We start from the raw sequence: 21261 nt of genomic DNA, 5'->3' as shown, positions 1-21261 counted from the left end.
AAGACCCCAGTTTGAACCCTGATACAAAAAAAAAAAAAAAAAAAGTAACATATGGTACATAAGGATGCTTCGTTTTCTTTTCTAAAAGATGCATGCTGTAGAGAGTAGGACAAAAAGAAAATATTGGGAATCATTGTCACAGAAAGTTAAAAAAAAAAGCAAGATACTGATGATGGAATTCAGTAATGGATATATAGGGGTTTGTTATGAAATGTGTAACATTTTCATTGAAACTAAACACAAATGACCATTAAGACTTAGTAGCTAAGGCACAGAGAGAAGCAGCAGGCAGTTTATGGAGGGACACACCACCCCATACCCCAGTTCCTAGTTGGAGGCCATCCATCCCATGGGAGCTGCAAGTCCTACCTTTGCTGTACCACCTCCAGGTCTTCCAGGCGTTCAGGCAGAGCCAGCCCGTTCAGCCACTGCTCCTTCTCCTCTACCCAGAGCCCACAGGCCCTGGCCTCGCTCAGCATGGTGTAGAGCGCCAGTGCTGCCTCCAGGGCCTGTGCGCGCTCACCTGCCCGGGCCTGCAGTTCCTCATAGTGCTGCTCCAGAGTGGGCACTCTGCCCTGCACCTCTGGTGTGTGGCTCAGTGCAGAAGGCAGGGCTGCAGCCTGCTCCCTCAAGGCATCCAGTGTGGGCCGGTGGCCTCGGATCTCCTCCTCCAACGCCCGGTGCTGCCGGGCCAGAGCTTGTGTGGAGAACTCATCGTGCCCCAGCTCAGGGCTGGACACCACGCGCAGAGCATCCACCAGCCAGGCCTCCATATCATTTGCATCTGCCTGGAACTGGTAGAGGCTGGCAGCCTGCGTGAGCTGCTGGGCCCGCTCTTCTGCCAAGGTCTCCAGCCGCTCCCACTGGGCCTGGAGCTCTGCGGCACGGGCAGAGGCCTGGCTAGCTCCAGGGTGGCCCTCAGCAACCAGCTGCCGGCCCTGCTCAAGGGTGAGCCTCAGGGGCCCCAGCCGGCCGCTCATCTCACCCCGCAGGGCTGTGTGCTTGTTAAGCAGGCGGAGGACGCCAGTCAGGTCCCGGCCTGTCTCAGCAGAGGCCAGGAGATGCTGCTGCTCCCGTACCCAGGCCTCAGCCTCTCCCACCTCCCAGAGGAACCGCCAGAGGCGTCGCGACTCCTCCAGGCGAGCCCGCCGAGCAGCTGCCAACTCACACAGGGCCTCATAGCTCTGCTCTAGGGTGGCCACCCGCTCCGATACCAGCTGTGGGTCACATGGTCTGTACTCTGCAAAAGTCAGAGGTTGTGAGCTCTACAAATACCCTGCCGACTACAAATCCATCTAACCCTGGCAGGTCTCCTTCCCAGCTCGAGCTCTGTCGCTTATCATCTACCCATCAGCTCTCCTGTTCTCAAGTTTTCCCAGAATTCTGCCCCAGATCTTAGTGTTCCCTTTTCCCATCCCTTCATTTCCAGGGCCTCCCCAGGTTCTCACCTTTCTCTGGGTCACAGAAGCGCAGGGCAGAGGCACTGACGGCCCGCACCCGCTCGGCCTGCACGGCGATGTCTGCCTCCACCAGCTCATGCAGCTGAAGCAGGTCCTCCACACCAGCCAGGTGCTTGCCCAGGTCCTGGGACTGCAGTCGGCCCTGCCAGGTACATGCAGCATGCCAGTCATTCTGAGAGCTGCCTTGTTCACTCTTAGACAGCTACACAAGCCAACCTTGCTCTGTCTTCTTCCAACCTCTTTGGGTGGCTCCAGGTGTTGCACACGTGCTCACCCACACACACTGGGACACTCTAGTTCTGTCCTGGCACTCCATTCTTTATCCTCAACTTCCTTCCTGTGGAACAGCTTTCTTGCTGAATCCTGCTCCTAGAATCTTTGCTGTGACTCATCTTCTCAGCTCCAAAATCAATGGCATCCTCCTACCATCACAGCTTTGCAATAGCACCCAGCAACCTTCAGCGGCTCTCCTAGACTTATGCTTCTGCCCACTTGTTAGAGACTGCAATAGACTAAACTGGGCTTTCTGCTCCCACTCTGGCTGCCCACGGGCCTTCTTCACATTGTAGCCCAAAGGACCCTTTTAAAATGTATGGCATAAGCATATCTTTCTGTTACAAAGTCTTTTAATCACTATTTTCTTTGGTAGCACTTGGAATTGAATCCTCTTGTGCATGTTAGACAAGTGCTCTGCCACTGAGCTGTATCCCCAGCCTTAAAAAATTTTTTTTCAGTACTGGGGATTGAAGTCAGAACCTTGGGCTTTTGAGGCAGGCACAGCACCCTAAATCCCTGGCCCAATTTTTTAAAATTTTGAGACAGTCCCACAAGTTCAGGCTGGCCTTGAGCTTGTGATCCTCCTGCTCCAGCCACCCAAGTAGCTGGAATTACTGGCATGTGCCACTGTGCCCAGCTTCTAATCACTTTAAATCCTCCATGTTACTTTGAATTAAATCCAAACTCCTTGACTAGGCCATACGGCCCGAAGTGAATTGGCCACTTCCTCCCTATTTAATCCCATGGACCCTCTCCTCACATAGCCCACCGGCCTTCCTTCTCATCCCAGTGCATCACACTTGCATGGCTGAGGACCTTAATTTAGCTGTCTCTTCTGCCCAGAACCTTCTTTCCTCTGATCCCCATGTCAGTCCTGGACTTGGTCTCAGATCCAATGACATTTTCTTAGAGAAGCCTCACCAAACCACCCTGTTCCAGGGTCCTGAGAGGTTTATGACTACCTCCTAGTGTGTTTCTGGGTTTCTTCACCAATTCTTCCCACTACACTATGAGTTCCACGTGGACAGAGGCCTGTCTGCTTTGTTCTTCAGAACTGGGTTTGGGACCTCAGCACTGGCATGTGCTTTACAAAGATAGGCTGACTGAGCAGAGGCAATACCACAGTCATACACCCCATGACTCCTGGCCATCAGCCTTCCTGGGGGCACCCCTAGTACCTTCATCTCTCCCATCCAATCCATGAGGTAGAGCAGGTCCTGGAACACCTTCTGCAGCTCCAGGTTGAGGAGGAGCCGTTCCCGCCGGGCAGCCACCATCTGCCGCAGGAAGTCCCAGAGCCTCGCCACATTGTGCTGCCGGGCTGAGATGCGCTTGATATCATGGTAGCGCTCCGCAGCCAGCTCTGCAGCCACAGCATCTACTGCTTGCACCCGGCCACTGTAGGCCACGATGTCTGTTTCAATGGCTTCATGCTTTCTCACTGCTGCCTCAACTGCTGCCAGCTCTAGTCCAAAGTTGTCCTAGGGCAGAGGTCAGAAAGAAATTTGGGAACCAAAGAACAGTGCCTCTGCTCTCCTAATCTGTTCTCCAAAGTGCTCCAGCTGCAAGATGCCAACTCTGCAAGGCAGCTCTCAGTTTCCTCCCCAACCCATCCCATCCCATCCCATCTCTTCTCACTATCCTTTCTTCTGCTCAAGCCTTTGCCTGCTGGCTCCTGGGTTTCTTGGTCTTTCTACCTGCATGGTGGGTTTCCTGTTTCATCATTTCCCTGCACTGCAGGGTTCCCTGCTCACCCGCTGTGGCCTCTATCCTACTTCTCCCCACCAGCCTGTGTCTCTGAAGCCTCCCCCACTGCCATGTCCTACCTGGGACACGAGGCGCTGGTTCTCACTGAGCCAGGTCTCCCGCATGGCAGCTTTGCGGTCGAAACGGGCAGCCAGTTGCTCCAGCTTCTCTTGGCGGATCAGCTCCGTGCGCAGGGCCAGCTCACGCTCGTGCTCAGCTTTCTCTAGCCGCTCCCAGGCCTGCATGGTAGGCACGGGGTTAACATGAGAGGTCAGGGCAGGGTAGGTCAGTGGGGCTGGGGCTCTGGAGTCAACAGAAGCTTGTTCTAGTGCGGCTGTGGAACACCATGAGGGAGGCACCAGCCTGTGTGTGGATGAGAATCAGAAAGGTTCTGGATATGCTGTAAGGCCACAGGACAATTCTGGACAGGGATAGAGGAAAATCAATGGAAACTGTTTGATTTGTTTGCAGTGGTAGGACTGCAGGTGAAACTGATTTTACTTTTATTAAACTTCAAATGCTGTTTGTGAAAAATACAAAATAGAAGTAGTGAGTTAATGACACGTTGAACAAGATACTGAACTAGGGTATAATTTCCTGATGTGACTCTGCATGGAGAGTAAGAAAAAGGACAGGAGTGACATGCATGAGAAGAAACCAGAGTCACATTTGAGGCTGGGGGCAGTGAGATGAAATATTGATTGTTTTGGTTTTGTATTTTTTGAGACAGGGTCTCACTACGTAGTTGAGATTGACCTGGAACTCACTACGTAGCCCAGGCTGGTCTCGAACTCACAGCAATCCTCCTGCCTCAGCCTCCCAAGTGCTGGGATTACAGGCATGTGCCACCACGCCCGGCTGGAGATGAAATATTTAAATAAGGAAGTAGCTCTTGGTGTAGGAAAAGAAGCTGTGGGTATGGCAGGTGGCCATTTGTGTGAAAATGGGAAGGACACAGACCTTGTTGATGTCAGAGATGAGCCGGCCCTCACGTGGTGTGTAGACCTTCTGGTTGTTGGCCCGCAGCTTGCTCTGGATGGTGAAGAGCAGCACCTCCAAGTTCCCTTTCTCAGTGAACCTGAGGTAGGGCCCGGTCAGAGTAAGAGGCAAAGGCCCAGGGGGAGACACAACTCTATAACACAGAGTGTCCTGTGTTGCTTTACTTCTTACAAAAGCAATACAGGCTTTTTGTATTAAAGCCAGAAAATGCTGGCAAACCAAAAGACATCATTTTAAAGCAACCAAAACCCACAAGAAACAATAAGCGCTGTTGTTACCCTTTTGCACAAAAGTGTTAGTTTTTGTTTCACACAAATGGAACCCTAGTGAAACCAAGGCTAACACGATCAAGGACTCACTCACTGTGAGCTGGCCAGCTCTCAGCACCCATTTGCTTCTCACTGTTGTCTACATCCTCTCTCCAGATGAAAAAATTGAGATCTAAAAAGGCTAAATTGCTCAATTGTCACAACTGGGAAGTAGCAGGGCCAGGATTTGAATTCAGGTACTTTGAACCTGGACACTTAGCACTTTGTTCATGACAGCTCACAAAGAACACTGGCAGCTCACCTCTATTTTTCATGAAAATAAATGTATTTCTCTGGTACTATTTTCACTAGATGCCTCATGACTTATTTTTCTTTTACAAAGGTCATGTTGGTGAACATGCTCATAGCTGTATCTTTAAAGCCAAGAAATGGACTTCATAGGCAAAGGGCACCCCTCAAATCATTCCCTGGGCTTTATGGGAACAGTTGTTTTCTGGAATAATATTAGTTTTGGAGCTGACACATTAACTGCAAAAGACATTGATGATTTTAAAAAGGCACATACGTTTTAGCATGTACCATACAGAATGCCTAACAGTAATTCTACACATGAAAACAGTGAATTGCTAAAATATATAAATGACAAGAACCTCTCTGTGCTCATATTATCAGTCACACTTGTGTTGCTGGCTGTGACCTGCCTGTCAGGCCCTTTATCTTTTTTTTTTTTTTGGTACTGGGGATCGAACTCAGGTCCTTGTGCTTGCAAGGCAGATGGCAGAACCACTGAGCTAAATCCCTGGCCCAGGCTCTTTATATTTTGTATGTTGAGACTGGGTCTCATTCAGTTGCCGAGGGTGGCCTGAATTTAAAATCCTCCTGCCTCAGCCTCCTGAGTAGCTGGGATTACAGGCATGCACCAACATGCTCAGCCAAACCAGTAATCTTATCTGATGGATCAAACTTACTCAACACTGCAATAATCATTTCCAAGGCATAATTTTGTCTTTGCTATTGTTTTTCTTGAGACAGGGTCTCACTATATTGTTTAAACTGGCCTCGAACTCACTTGAATCTAAGGCAATCCTTCTGCTTCAGCCTCTGGAGTGCTGAGATTGCAGGCATGCATCACCACACTTGATAGGAAGGCATAATTTTTAAAAATGGCTAATCAGTTTTTAAAAATCTATTTTGGAACAACTATGCTGTTTAGATACTTCTGGTACTGGAGCTGGGAAATGAGCCTCTGCTGGATTTATGTACTGCCAAACGTCCCTCCCAAAAGGCCGCCCTGATGGAGGCTTCCTCTCATGTGAGTACAGCTCCAGACAGGCATGCCCTGGCAAAGTGGGGCCTAGGGAACCTACTTGGGTGGCTTCTCTACAGTGCGGTACGAATTGAAGGACTGCAGCTGGTTCTGGACCCCACTCAGGGAATTGGCCAGCTGCCGGTCATTGAGGGTGACAATCGTTTGCTCGATCCACTGCAGCAGTTCAGAGGCCAGGGACTCATACTTCTCCACCAGGCGCTCTGCTTCCATAGCATGGTCCAGCACCTGCATAACAGGAGACAGGGATGTGGGAGTCTTGCCCACAGGGTTCCCTATCCCATAAGCATACAGCTCTATCCTGCCCCTGCTTTAGGATGTAAGACCCCTGGGCTAGGCCTCCTCTGGCCATTCTGCCTACTATTTCATGGTGGGAGATACCTTGCCAATTCTTTTGCCTTCTACAGCCAGGGCCTTCATCTTGGAGAAGTAGTGGTAGTAGGTAGCCACATAGGTAATGATTGATTTTTCATCTGGTTGGTCCACATTCACATCTGAGAAAAAGGACCATTTGGGACAGGAAGACATCAGAAACCTATTTCCTGGAAGTAGCCCAAAGTCTGAATCACCCCACATCTGGGGTCCTCCCAGCTCTCCAAGGCTGACATCTTCTCCAGTTTCCTTCAGAGAAAGTGACAACTCATGCCATTTAAAGTGGGCATGAAAAAAGCTCAGTTTTTCCTCCTTTCTCCTAGACATGGAACTGACCCTTTAAGTGGAGAACAAATCCCAAAGCCCAGAAGGCGTTTACTCAAGTGTGCCTTGTGGACACTAAAATTAGTTATTTGGAGGAAGACAGCAAGAAAAGAAACAACATGCCTGCTTGGTGATGGATCATGGACTTATAGGCTGGAAAGATTCTAAGTGGACAATAGATTCAGGGATCTTAGTACAAACTAAGGCTTCTGAACTCAGGATGTAGCACTGCAGAGATAGAGGCAACTCTCGGCACCATCTTATAACAAGGTCATGGCTGTTTCCAACCTTAGTCCCAAAGCTTAACCATGGGCCTACCTAAGGATGTGAGCATTCCTTGAGCCAAAATAGCTTCCACCAAATGACCTAGGTGGATAATGATTTGAAACACACACCCTCCCTTTCTGGTACCAGGGATTAAACTTGGACCTTGCACTTATAAGGCAGGCACAGTGCCACTGAGCTAAATCCTCGGCTCTTGCCACACTTTTAATTAGGCCAGATTTTTTCCTATCCACAAGTGAGACTATGAGCCTGGAAGCCTCCAGACCATTTCCAAAGACACCCAGGTAGCAGGAGCTATGGAAGTCATCTCAGACATCTCAGGACACTTTGTTTTACTCCAATACTCCACACCTTAGTTAAGCTTTTCAAATGCTCTCCAAGGAGCTATGCATTCAACTTATTTCTGTCTCTAGATAGCCTGATGCCTATCATTCTGATGACTGAGAAAGCACAGGAAATGGGGGTACATGTGGGATGGAAAGGAGAAAGAGACCAAGATCAAACCTATCAGCAAGTTTAAGAAGGTGCTCTTCTAACATGCCTTCTATTGACCCCATTCTCTTCCTCTTTTTTGGCTGTACCTAAAGTGCTCTCTGCTCTCCCAAAAGCATTTGAGGAAATCAGCTCTGAAGCCAGGCTGCCCAAACTCAAACTTCAGTTCCCCCAGCTGTATGACCTTGGGTAAATTGCTTAACTTTTATAGGTCTCATCTTTTCTGCCATAAACAGGATAATAATGGCACTGATTTCAAAAGAGTGTTTTGAGGTTTCAATTAATTAAAGCATGCAGTGCAAGGTACAAAGTAGGAGCTAAGTTGCTGTTACTGACTTCATTGGTGAAGCAGAGGAGCCAGCCAGTGAAGGCAGCTGACCATGGGCCAGTTCTTGGTGAGACCTCAAGGCATTTATTTTTGGTGGTACTGATGATTGATCCTATGCTAGGCAAGTAATCTACCACTAAGCTTTATCCCGTTCCCTTTTTCAATTTTTATTTTGAAATAGGACCTCACCAAGCTTGTGCAGTGGCAGTATCATAGCCAATGAGGTTTATCTGAGGCACAGTTATTGCTAATTGAAACAGGACCTCACCATGTAGCCCTAGGCTAGACTCCAACTTATGATCCTCCTGCCTCAGCCTCCCAAGACTCTGGAATTATAGACATGTGCCACCCTGCCTGGATATAGCTTAATTCAGAACTCTAGAATTTTAGTGTAAGGAAGGTCCTAGGAAACTATGTGGTCTACTTCTCTCATTTTGGAGATGAGGAAACAACCACAGAGGGGCTAAATACCTAGCTCTAAGTAAGATAACTTCTCTGTGCTGGGCTAGGACAGAACTCAGAGTCCCAAGCTCTTTCTACTACAGGGCTCCTGTTCTTTCCATAGATTTTAAAAAATTGGGATATAATTTTCATATCATGAAACCACCTATCATTCTGAGGTATATAAGGTCAGTGTTTTTCAGTATATCCACAAAGTTGTGCAACCATCATCACTACCTTAGTCCAGAATATTTTCATCCCCTTCTCCCCAGAAACCTACTACCTATTGGCAGCTACTGCCAGTCATCCCTTTGCCCAGCCCCTGGCTACCCTCAGTGTGCTTCGGTCTCTGCCCTACAACCTGTTTTACAGAGCTCTGTCCCACCTTCAGGATCCAGCAGCTTGGTTAGGCCTAACTCCTTTTCAGCCAGATTGAAAGCATTTTGCAGATTGTAATGCGCATTGCACTTCTTCAAGGACTCAAAATCCAACAAGTCTGGCCTGGGGTAGAGGAGTAGGAGACAAAAGCACATGAGATCCTAAAGAGGAAAAGTAAATCCACTCCCATCTTTACTTCTAAGTCTGACTCAATTTTGTTTGGAAGAGAACACCCCATACCCATCCTATACCACCCTCTGCTTCCTGTCACAAGTTCCCTGTGTGGCATCCTCACATTCCAGTTCCTCTGCGCACTCATTTCTGACAGTTATAATACAGCGTATCTCATCTTTTTGCCGGTGTGTGTGTGTGGCCCCTGATCATTAGCCCATGTGTTTGCTATCCCAGACTTCTCACCGGTGTTTGTGCACGATAGCATTGAAGGCCAATCCATCTCTCCAACTAGTGGTGAAGTTGTGCACATTGACATTGGGATATCTATGAACAGAGACCCAGAAAAATGGTAAGTGGTATTGAACCCTGGTCTGAGATGCAAGGACAGTCCCCAGGTCATGATCCTAGAGGCTACCCTGCCTATACTGCACAGCCTGGGATTGGCCCACCCTTTGCCTAGGGCCTCCTCACCCTGCAGTCTTCATCTGGCACCAGAGCAGCAGGGCGTCCTTGGCTGACTTCTTCTCCTTGTTGTCTTCTGTCTCCACACTAATGTCTTGGATCTAAGAAGGAAACAAGCAGGGCCCTCACTCCCTGGTCAGGGACTCTTGGTATTATCAGAGATGCTCACAGAAATGTCAAGAAAGGGCTCTTTAGATTGCTGCCATAGAGGTACATGGCCTATACTCAGAGTGACACTGTGTGAGGATACCTGGAATCGAAGGATGATGGTCCAGACCAGCCCAAGGGTCAGGCGGTGGTTCCCGTCCACAATATCATGGGAGCCCATGTTTTCCAAGTGAACTTTTTGCTCCTTTAGGAACTGCAGTGCCTTGTCTACATTCTCCAGGCAGTGGATCCGCATGCGGCCCTTCGTGGGTTTTGGCTATTGAAGAACAGGAATATGGTGGCAAGAGACCATGATTCTCCTTTTTCTCTAAGCCTTCCCAGCATCCCATTGTGTACACCTTCCCATGACCTCTCAGGAACACAGGGACAACCCCAGGGCTGGGCCAAAGGTCACAGAGCTAAAGCTGAGGTTACAGATGCAGCTTGGGCAGATTAAGATTCCCAAGGGAATTAATTGCACCCAGAGTAGGTGGGAAAGAAATGTTTTCAATGGGGCCACTGTTTCTGTCTCTGTGAAGCAAGGCTCCTATGTAATCCACACAGCAAAGCCTCTCAGAGTGAGATCATCTTTTGGGCACAGGGGGCCACCAAGTTTTGCTCTGCCCTGTCATTCTTTTCTCTAGGGTCCTTCCTGTGGCATCTTCCCTTTGGCCAGTTTCTGAGGCTCCCCTTGTTCCTCTGTGACTACAGCTTACCAGCATCTCTCCTGAGAGCACTTCCAAGAGCCGCAGCAAGTTGCGCCCATCCCGGAGGTCGCTGTACAGGTCTCCTACTCGGCACGTCACCCGGGCCAGATGGGAGTTCACCCACTTGGTGAAGGTTTTTTTCTGTACTGCTTCTCGCTCATCTGTGGTAGCAACATGGGGTCATTTCCATCCTTCAAGTACAGAATGCCTGCTTCTCAACACCAGTTGGGGTGTGTGTGTGTGTGTGTGTGTGTGTGTGTGTGTGTGAGCGCGCACGCACGTACATGTGTGCACTCCTCAGAGAGCAGAAGTGAGATCTGGGAAGGAGGGGAAGAAAGATGGATGAGAGGTAAATCAAGAACTTAAATAGTTGGAAAATGAAGAATCTGGAAGGAGCTTATAAGCAAAGAAAAGAATAAAAAAGGAGAAACAGAAAACAGGCTTACAGAAGGAAGAATGAGAAAAATTGTCCATGTTACTTTATGTAACAGATATGAAACGCTGATCACAGCCTCAATTTTCCTATCTGTAAAACATACATATTATTTTCTTCAATAGGTCAGTGTAAGAAATTAAATGAGATCTCAGGCACGACACCTAGTCGATGCCTGGCATAACATGGCTCCCTATTGAGTTGCTGCGATAAAGTCCTCTTGTCATCCGCTTTCAGCCGTGGACAAAGGGTTGGGTGTGGCCTGAAATTATGGCAGTGGCTCTTCCAAGCAGTCATCAAGAAAACTTAACAGTGGAAAGGGTGCAGTCCTCTGAGTCAGCTCACTGTCCTCGGATTGTATAAGGAAAGGATGGGCCACCTTACTTATGGGAGGGTCACTCAGTTAGCTCCAGGGAATCCAGTCCCAGGACACCAACACCCCCAGACTAAAAAGAGAAACAAGATTTTGCAAATTGGAGGACTTAAGGAATAAATGGGGGCAGGCAGAATTAGCTGCCAATCTCAGAAAAAGATAGGAAAAGTCCTGCTGCCTGGTTCACAGGAGTAGCTCTGGAGGAGGGTATGCTGTTAGGTTCCTACCAAAAAATAAAAATGAAAGCTTTTGTAAATGGCAAAGCAAAGGAAAAACCTCAAGCAGTTGAAGTTGCTCTGGTGGCCAGGATTCCTACAGCACCCCTCAGAAAGCCCAGTCTGGGGACTAAGCCCAAGTAGCCCAGCATGAATAGTCAATTTTGTTTCCATCTCAGTACCAGCATCTCAGAAACTGAAAAGACTCATCCCTTAATCTCACATTACTGAGCACCTCAACCATTAAAACAAAAAAAAAAACAAAAAAAACAACACACCCATGTCCATTTCTGCCTTTCTCACCCCTTTACCTGGACCATACCCGCAGTCCTGGTGACTGGATGAGATGTTCTAAGCACCTGTGGAATAAGAGTGGCCCTGACCTCCTTTCAGCATCCACAGGCCCTTCCTGAGCTGGGGATGCCTGGGTTATCATTGGGGATTACCTTGATACCAGGCACACTGGAATAAGGCCATGTTGGCACACAGATAGAATAAAGGAGAAGATGTGGAAATAGGGGCAACTGGAAAAATGGTTAAAGCCAAGCACCAACGGGTAACGTCATAAGACGCCCACGGTACATACATATACACCATGGAACACACTGACTGCCAGAAATACATTTAAATATTTGTGCCAGGATGAACACGCCTGTTCAGACATCTATCTGACCTGTGCGCACAAACCTCTCCTTTGTCCCTGTTTTCCATACACACCCCCTCACACACCTGTAGACACCGAGTTAGAAGCCCAAGGAAACATAGGCACAATCTAGGTCCTGGCTCCCGGCTCGTGACTCTGTCTTGTCTAACTAGGCGAGACTGTTAAATCCCATGGTGAGCCACTGGTGAGGCTTCTAGGTGCTGATGGTGGCCCACAAGATCCTGCCATCCTCATTACCTTTGTATCCAGTAGGTTACCTTAAGGCCACACCTCAAACTGTCCCATTATGTCCCTTTCTATGAATCCAAACCTTTCCAGACTCCAACCATATCCCTATCTTTTCTGGCTACTTTTAACAATTCCCTCAAAATCCCATCATGTTGTCTCACAATGCAAACATCTGAGTCACAGAAAGTGGTCAGCTCTGGCTTCTGGACCCCATGGCTCCTCCTGCCCAGAACCCTCTCGGGGCACTCACTCAGGCTCCCCTCTGCCGGAGACTCACCTTGAAGCTGTTTGAAACGTCCTTCCAGCACGCTGGCATACTGAGCAGGGTTGATGAAGGCAGCTGGTGAGAGCAGGAGGCCCCCAGGGTTCTGAGACCCTTCCACGGCCTCATAGTAAAATTCGCTGGCCCCATTCAGACCGTTCCCATGCACCCTGCCTACTCCATTCCCACTCATGGTTCCTACTGCCTCCTACACAGCCCAAGGCCCAGAGTCCATGTTCCCCTGAGCCAGGCAGGGCAGCAAGTGTCTGGCCCTCCTCAGAGACTGTGCTAAGGGTCCCAAGACGCTGCAGTCTCTCCCGGTGCGGGGATTCAAGGATGCTGGGTTTCAAGGAGTGGAGAAAGAAGTTACAGGCTGTCTGAGCTACTGAAATAAGTGAGCGGGAGCACACCTGGCCCTGGGCAGAGGAGACAGAGGCAGCGCCAGACAAACAGGTCGGACAGTGGCGGGGGGGGGGGGGGGGGGGCAGGGGGGGAGAGAGGGCGCAAAGCGGAGGAAGCGAGACACGGAAAAAGCGGGGCACAGCAGGGCGGGAAGGCGAGAGGAAAGGCGAGAGAAGTTGAAGTCAGTGAGCGGGAGCACACCTGGCCCTGGGCAGAGGAGACAGAGGCAGCGCCAGACAAACAGGTCGGACAGTGGCGGGGGAGGGGCGGGAGGCTCAGGAGGCGGAGCCCGGCTGGGGCAGGGCCGGGCCTTGTGGGGGCGGAGGAGGGAACTGCCAGCCCCGGGAGACCTGCCCATCAGGTCCCAGGTTGCCTAAGACTGCTGAAGACCTGCAAAAAGGGCCCCCAAAGCCAACCCCTGCTTCCTGAAGGTCTGCACGCTCGCAAGAAGGTCCCTCTCTGGATGACTCCAGGCAGTCCCTCTCCAGGACGTAGGCTTTGATCTGGGCTCAGAGGGCAAAGAAAGAGAAACCTGAAAAGGAGATGATCCTGGGAGAAGAAAAGCTAAGTGCTGAGCAAGGCGTTTACTTTTGTCATTACATCTGAGGAACAGATTCCTTCCTTTCTCCGCCACCAGCGCCCTGCCCCCAGGTCCACTGCTGGGCACATCTACCAGATTCTCTTCCTACCTCTTCCTGGGCTTCAGCTTTTGTCTCGTGCACTTCCTCCTTTATTTGCTAGGCAAATCCCATACACAGGTGCTTCTTCAGGGGAGCCCATCTTAGTGGTGGAGATAAACACCGGAGAGCCCCAGGCGGCACGTGTGTGCACAGACACACAACAGTCGTGGGTGGCACAGCCTTGTACACAGACATTGTGACTCTTGGGTAGCATGTAGCATGTACACAGGGCCTAGCAACAGTCCAGGGTGGCACATGTCACAGACATCATGACAGTACCGGTTGGTATGTGTCCTGTGCACAGACACAGTGACAGGGTGGGTTGGTGTGTATCACCTGACATGGTGAGAATGCTGGGTGCTGCATGCGTGTGCAGCTATCTTAACAGTTCTAAAGGATACAAAAATCTAAAACCTGGAGGGGATCAGGGAAACTCTTAATACCCCACATCTTCTGTCTTCTCTTTGCTGTAGAAGCACTGATAGGAGTATGTCACCAGCCATCCTGAAGACCCAACCGAAAGGACTGAGAAGTCCAGGAAAAAAATGACTTAGGACCTCCAGGCGCCACTGCTACAACTAGTAATTTCTGGACTGTATATCTAAAGATTCTAATTGACTATGCTCAGGGAGAGGCTTGGGAACCTGTATTTGTCTTATTTTGGTTTTTGTTTGTTTGTTTGTTTTTGAGGCAGGGCCTATGTAGCCCAGGCTAGCCTCAAACTCATGGTGATCCTCTACCTCAGCTTCCCAAGTGCTTGAGAACTTGTATTTGCAAAAACTCTTCCTGGGTGAAACACGTAGCCCCGGGGCCTACCACCTCTTCTGTGGGACAGTAGTCTGGACCTTGTTTGTGACTGGGCTGGGCTACTGGCAAGTCAGTAGCAATGATGAGGGTGGGATGGAAGAGGGAAACCAGACTGGGTGGGTGGCCTTAGGGTATGTGGGTGACTCAGCCCCACACCAGCCAGCCAGCCCGCCAGCCCGCCAGCCAGCCAGCCAGCCAGCCGCTGGTGGTGTCAGGTGGCAGCCACTCTCTTGTTGCCATGACAATGCCTCCCCCTAAATGCATGGAGGCTGTTGGACAGGTTTGTTTGTGTTTAGAACAGAGCAGCCAAAGGGAAGAGCCCTGGCCACAGTGGAGGGCAGAGGCTGAGGTTGACGGAAAGCAAACCCAGAGAATGGGTGGGGGCCACCAGTCTCTGGTGGAGAGAACCTGCTTTACGGAACAGGAACAGGTAGATGAAATACTGGGAGGAACAGGTGACAGGTGGAAGGCACATGTTGGGAGGGTGCAGAGAGGAGAATGGGCCAGGAGGGAGAACAGGTGTGGGAGATGATGTGGAAGTCAAAGGAAGAGGAGGAGATGAAGGTGTAGGAGAGGTAGGTGGAGACAGAAGTAACATTTGAGAATACAAAAGGAGGAACAGACATGACTCAGGGCCCAGGCCTGGAAGGGAGGCTGTTTGAGTTCAGGGGTCAGCATAGCTGGCATCTCCAGGCTTCAAGGGAGGGAAACTGGGGAATGTTCTGGATTGCATGAAGTTTGTTAAGGCTGGATTGAGGGGTCAGGGGTTTTTCAAGGTGCTCTGGGTCTCCCACTTTAGTGCAGTAGCTTAGAAAGAAAGCTGTCTTCCCATAAAAGAAAACGACTATGACAAATTTACCAACCCTACCTCCACCTCCCCAACACCACCCTGGCCTCACCTGCCAGGGCCTTAATTCTGGACCTCTCAAAGAGGCGGGCTGAGCTGCTGTCATTATCCCAGTCTGAGTCAGGCAGGTCCCAGCGGTTGTTGATGTCACTGTACTGGCCCTGGATCTCCAAGCTGTCGAAGTCTGTGGGCGACAGAGTGCTGCTCATGGTGGTGGGCGGCTTCCTGCTCCTGCAAGGAGACGTGGCTGGTGAAGGGCATCTCAGGGCTGCCGAGCTTGCCACTCAACATGGCTTTCTATCTGCCTGCCTTAGCTGTGCTCTGCTCTCCTTGTGGCCAGAATGTGTGCTTATTTTTTGTTTATTTGTTTTTGGTGTGTGTGTTCATTCTTTGGGGTGGGTATAATGGAGATTGAACCCAGGGAACACTGATTTATATCCCCAGCCTCCTCCCTTTTTATTTATTTATTTTTTTGTGTGTGTGTGGTACTGGGGATTGAGCACAGAATCTCAGGACCTTCACTTGCAAAGCAGGCATGGGCGCCACTGAGCTAAATCTCCGGATTTCCCTTTTTAATTTTTGAGGGAGGGTCTCCCTAAGTTGCCTAGGCTGGCCTTAAATTTATGATCCTTCTGCTTCAGCTTTTCAAGCTTTTAAGCTGGAATTACACTCATGTGCCACTGTCAGGGTTGTTGTTGTTATTGTTGTTTTGTCAGTAGAAATCATTTCCAGCCAGAGACGGGGAGCCATTGTGAAAAAGCAGAGAGACAGGAATGTGATAGGTGCACATGGAGAGAGGCAGAAGAACAGTAGCCGTGTCTTAGAGCACAAGGTAGACACGAAGGGCTTCACTGGCCTCAGGCCAGAAAGGAACAGGGCTGTGCCAAGGAATCAAGGCGATGGGCTTCAGTACACTTCAGAACTGCAGCGTGTCAACCCTCCCTCCCTCCCTCCCTCCTTCCCTTCCTCTTTTTCTTATACTGGTGATGAAAACCAGGGGCTCTCTACCACTGAATTGCACCCCTAGGCCTTCGATTATTTATTTATTTGTTTGTTTTGAGATGGAGTCATGCTAAATAGCTAAATTGTCCAGTCTGGCCTAGAACTTGTGATCTTCCTGCCTTGGCCTCCCAAGTAACTAGGATTACAGGTCCAGTAGCACTAGGTTGTTGTTACTGTTGTGTGTTTTGGTACTGGAGATTGAACCCAAAGCCTGAACTACAACATCCCCACTCTTCTCTGTTTTTTATTTTGGGATAGGATTTCATTAAACCCCTAAATTGCTCAGGCTGGACTCAAACTTGTGAGCCTGCTGCCTCAGCTTCCTGCCTGCTAGGATTACAGATGTGTTCCACCATACCCAGCTCAGCCCTAGGGTTTTGAAGCAGAGTTCCTTCTGACTGTTAATTCCAGCCTCTGGAATAGAGAGCACTTACATGATCCCTGACCATCCTGGATCCCTTTAGTGCTGCCCCAGAAGGATGAGCACCCAGTGCAGACAAGAGTGTAGCCCACAAAGTATGGACCATATATGCTTGCCAGGACTATTTATGGCCTTCACTTATGCAAACATACTCTGTCCTCAAAAGCTAACAAATGGGCTTCAGTTTAGCTGTTGGGGATTTAAAAAAAATAACCATCCTGACCAAAGTTCTTGTGTAGCACAGCATTAAGTGACCATTCAAGGAAATGGGGGAGGGGATGTAACTTTAACACAACCCTGGATTTTGTATTTCTGACTTTCCTAGTACCTCTTGACTCTGAAGACATTTTAATCCTAATTTCTCAGGCCAGGGCTGTGAACTTGGCTATGTCTAATTCTGGGAAGGAGGGAGGTAAAGAGAGAACCTCTCATGTGGTTTGGGGAAAGAAGAAGGGATGGGTGGTGAGACTCAAGTGGGCAGAAGTGTGTTCCCACAGATGCACAAAGGCAGAAGTTGGCTTCTATCATTAAGTGGTTCCCTGAAGCTGAACCTGACCCGCTTGAAAGGCAGGGTTGTCCGCTCCTCCCCTTTCCCTGTATACAGATTTCCCTGGGAGTAGCATTAATGAGGTGTCAGGGAACTAATGTCTAAGGTTCCTAGATTTGGGCTTTTCATTCCCTGTAGTAGGACTGAGAGCTTAATCTCTACTAGGCCCAGGACTCCTTTTCTGTCACCACCCGCTTCTCTGGAGTTGCTCTGTAAATATTTATATAAAAATAAATTCTAGGGCAGAGTTGAATCACCCTGAGCAAAGAGCACTGTGGGCAAGGCATGACCTAAACTAGTGGCTCAATACTTACAGTGGCTGGACAGGAGAGTAGTTAGTCCATGTTATAGAAGCATTGCTCTAAACCCTTCAGATTAAGGATTCCTAATCAGCGGCTACTCTCATTCTTAGCTCTGGGTAGGGCATTTCTAGCACGCAATCCCTGCACAGACCTCTCCACAAAAACACCCACACCTAGTGCCTCCTGACCATCAGTTTATACAACTGTTTTCTTTTTACCAGAGGTCATGAGCCTACAAAAGTCACCCCCAGGAGTAATTTGTTTGGCCAATAGCTGTTTTAAAGTAACTGATTTTGGATTCCTTTAGGTGAGGCTGAGTTTCCCACTTCTCTGCAGATCCACCATTCCTTTTTGTCTCCTATGCAAATATGACTCAATATTAATGTTACCTGAAGGCTCTTGAAGGCCTCTGAGGTTTTCAAACCCTGTCTTAGGCCTTCATACTCCACAAAGAGAAGATACTTAAGAAGACAACTGTGACACAGTCTCCAAACAGCTATGTCCCCCAGTCTCCTACAGGCTGCACAGAACTCAAACATGCATTGGTTTGGCCTCTTTTTGAGGATCTCCCTTGGTCCCCCCAAGGGGCTACATGGGTCTAGGCATGAAATTAGATCTTCCAGGGAGAGGTAGCTGGTAGGGCCTCTCAGTAGAATGCTAAATTTTGGGGACAAAGTCTGGAGTTGGAATCTCCCCTTCCCTCAAATAAAAACTCTACCATTTAACTGCTCCTTTAACTGAATCAGGTTTGGGACATACATGCTTCCCACCTGAGTTCCCAGAAATATTATGATATAGAGAAGGAACCAAAGATGGCACTTGTGTCCTATGTCACAGATCCCCATAGGGCCATTCTATGCTGCTATTCTAGGGGATTTGTTCCCATACCTTTTGTGAGAACTTCTGGTGTTGTTCAGAACCATGGTTCTGAGACTGTATCTCTGTACTTTGAGAGTTTTCGTTTCCAAGAATTTTAGCTCTGCACCTTCGACAATATGTTTTCTTCTGTGTCCCTGGCTGCTATCTCCAGATTTCTATAGTTTTGATTTTCTTCTACCCAGACTCTGCTCTGGTTACTTTTCACTCAGTAGATCATTCCTCACTTATGACCTGAGTTTCCAGGTTCAGACTTCCTTAGGCTGTTAACAAGCACCCCAGCCTCATAATTTCTGTCTCTCCCTACACTGGAGAATCCTCAGCTTTATTCTCTGGGATTCCTAAACTCTGGCAACAGTAGGATGCAAATGCAGCAGTTAATCTAAATTAGTTTCATCAGTCCCTTATTCTTAGCCACTGACTGGACTCAAGTAGCTTATCTTGTTAGTACCAGAATAATGTCACCTCCTGCCAGCTGTAGGCTTGGAGTCCTGCTGGAACCTACACCCAAGCACTGCTGGTACTTTGCTCAGTCCCCTGTCAGTCCTCAAGGACTGCCCCTCTCCCTTTGTCCCAGTGTAGCTGGCATGTTAAGTAAGAATCCTATCCCCAGGCTAACGGCTGTCTTGTACCTTAATTCCTCCTCTCACCACATCTTGCTTCCGATTCTTTCCCTTCCTCACAGAGTTGATCATTTTTCTGTGCTTTGTATAGTTCTTCACAAGAAGCAAACATTGTACTTATTGAATTGTTAGTTGCTTATGTGTCTCTCTGCCCCTGTCACTTTTAACTCATTGAGGACAAGGGCTGAAGTTTACTTCTTTTGTGTTTGCCAGTCACAGCACAATAGATATTCAATACAGAGACAGTGAATGAAATTACCATCAGTTTTTGGCCACTGAACTAATGTTTTGTTAAGAATGGAGGAAAGAATAAAAGCCAAAGAAAAGAATGAAGATGGGATTGCAAAAGATCTAGTCCTCAGTTGGAGTACCTCTAGGTTAATCCCTATAGCTCAACAATTCTTAAACTTGGCATGACTCATGATTAGCTGGAGTAGAAGGCTGTTGAAACATAGATTATTGGCCCTGACCCCAGAGTTTCTGGTTTAGCAGTTCTGGCACAGGGTCTGGGAATTTGCCTTTCTAACCCATTTGGGGTAATAGTGCTGGTATGAGGAGCACAAGCTGAGGGCCACTGGTGTTCAAAGATGACAAATACCCAAGATTGGCTGGAAGATCTAGGAGGACTAAGAGGACAAGAGTTTCAGGGGTGAGTGTGACCCGGGGGTGGCCATAGGTGTCAGGCCCTATCCCATGCTGAATTCAAATATATCCTCCCCTACAGTGTCCTAGGTGATGAGAGAGAAAAATGAAGATGGAGTAAGCTCTAGAGACAATGAAACAAAACTGATGCCCTGACACAGTGAATCACAGATGTGTGGAAGGAGGACAGGGCTGGTACAGCCATGGGAAGGCAGAGATGAATAAATGATAGCAGGATGAATAACAGATTAGAAGAAATGTGAACCTTGGCAAAGTAAAAATTTTATTTCATTCAGAGTATAAATGGGTGGAGGGGCAGCATGAGAAAAAAGAAATCACAAACAAACCCTGGGGTCTTGGAAGAAGGCAAGAGAAAGATGATTCCAGGGCAGAGGAGAAAAGTGGGAAAAACCAAATCCCAACCTGTTTCCCAGGCCATGTGCCTGATGAGCCTCAGGAACTCTGCTTGGAAGAATTTAGGAACTGGGCTGCATGGGGGGGCGGGGGTACGGGGTATCAAACTCTGGACATTGCACTTATGAAGCAGGCAGCGGAACCACTGAGCTAAATCCTGGGCCCAGGGCTGCATTTTTAATTCTTTCCTTTAGAATCCTGCACTTAGGACAGAATTATTCAGGCTCATTTTCACTCCCTTCCCCCACCCTTCCTCAATTCTGAGCTTCCATCAGTGTTTCCAAGGAGCAAATCTAATCTCCATCTTAGCTCCTCTTTCTCAAATACTTTGCTCTTCTGAATATGCCAAGAGTTGCCCCAAACCTCAAGCTAAGATATGTGTATGGAACTCACCCTGGCCACTTCACCTTCAAAGAAAACTGGTTTGTGGATATCCTGACTGTGCCTGCAACTACCAGACTGATGAGAAACAGCCCACAAAAGACAGCATGTAGCAGGTTAGGACAGGGGCAAGCCTGCATCTCTGACAAGTATGCAATGTCATGGAGTTAATGGAGTAAAGTCAGTCCGAACCAGAACGCCCGGTGGTTATGGGCTGTGGGGCTGGAGGTTTAAGTTTCTGCCAGGAGGCCTTGCTGGGTAGGTGTATGCGCAGTAGGTAAACATCCCGGACCCTGAAACAGCCCGGGAAGGTGCTTCATTCCCCCCACTGTCAGAGCTATGGTTACCACCGCCAATTGTGTCCCTCTCTCCCACACAATGCGAAGGAGTCTAAAGGAAAGCATGGAGCTCGCCACCAAAGAGGCGAGGAGAAGCCCACGCGGCTCCAGCGCAAGCCCTCATCGAGCTGTGGAGAAAGGATGAGCCAGGCTCTCCCAGACACCCGGCAGGGCGGGCCAAGTGCGGCCCCAGCGCAGGGACCGGCATCCACCAGCGCGCTGGAGGAGCCTCAGTGACGCGGACAGCCGGCGCTGTCATGCACGCTCAGAGTCCATCCGACCCCGATCCATCAACGGGTCTGTCAGCCCCAACTCTTCCAGACTCTTCTCTCGGCTCCATAAAGGCCCGCGTGCCCCACCTCCTCGACCCCCACCGCCCTCACATTGGTACCTAGGTGACTGGCACACACTGTGTCCTGTCCCCAGCACCCGGAGGAAGGGAGGACCAGGAGCCTCATCCTACCACCCCAGATCCCCGGGACCCCAACCCGAACCCCATCGCCCGCACGCGGTTTCACAAAGCGCGCCGCCCCGCTGCCCGGGACAAAGCGGGCTAGGGCGCCCGTACCTACCTGTGTGGCAGTCGGGAGCACGGCAGGCGGGGGCGCACCGGTCGT

At 49.3% G+C, this 21261-nt stretch overlaps 1 protein-coding gene across 4 annotated transcripts in view; it reads right to left on the bottom strand.

Moving 5' to 3' along the window:
* Sptbn2 (spectrin beta, non-erythrocytic 2) overlaps nt 1-21261 on the bottom strand; it is a 39798-nt gene that overhangs the window by 17281 nt on the left and 1256 nt on the right. For 2 of the 4 annotated variants that reach the window (XM_010635862.1, XM_010635865.1), the window contains exons 1-13: nt 12378-12841; nt 10197-10348; nt 9584-9757; nt 9343-9434; nt 9115-9195; nt 8705-8820; nt 6459-6571; nt 6118-6305; nt 4443-4560; nt 3563-3721; nt 2915-3217; nt 1449-1602; nt 370-1240 (exon numbers count right to left, since the gene is read on the bottom strand). In XM_010635862.1, the coding sequence (XP_010634164.1) occupies nt 370-1240; nt 1449-1602; nt 2915-3217; nt 3563-3721; nt 4443-4560; nt 6118-6305; nt 6459-6571; nt 8705-8820; nt 9115-9195; nt 9343-9434; nt 9584-9757; nt 10197-10348; nt 12378-12555 (2699 nt within the window). In that variant the 5' untranslated portion in view covers nt 12556-12841. Of the gene's footprint in view, nt 1-369; nt 1241-1448; nt 1603-2914; nt 3218-3562; nt 3722-4442; nt 4561-6117; nt 6306-6458; nt 6572-8704; nt 8821-9114; nt 9196-9342; nt 9435-9583; nt 9758-10196; nt 10349-12377; nt 12842-15150; nt 15330-21216; nt 21256-21261 lie in introns of those variants that run through there. The other 2 variants (XM_010635864.1, XM_010635863.2) reach the window with 2 other exon arrangements.

This window comes from Fukomys damarensis, unplaced genomic scaffold (assembly GCF_012274545.1).
Source record: "Fukomys damarensis isolate Sample0158 unplaced genomic scaffold, DMR_v1.0_HiC HiC_scaffold_27, whole genome shotgun sequence".
Taxonomy (NCBI): domain Eukaryota; kingdom Metazoa; phylum Chordata; class Mammalia; order Rodentia; family Bathyergidae; genus Fukomys; species Fukomys damarensis.
This window is presented reverse-complemented; position numbering and strand designations above follow the sequence as displayed.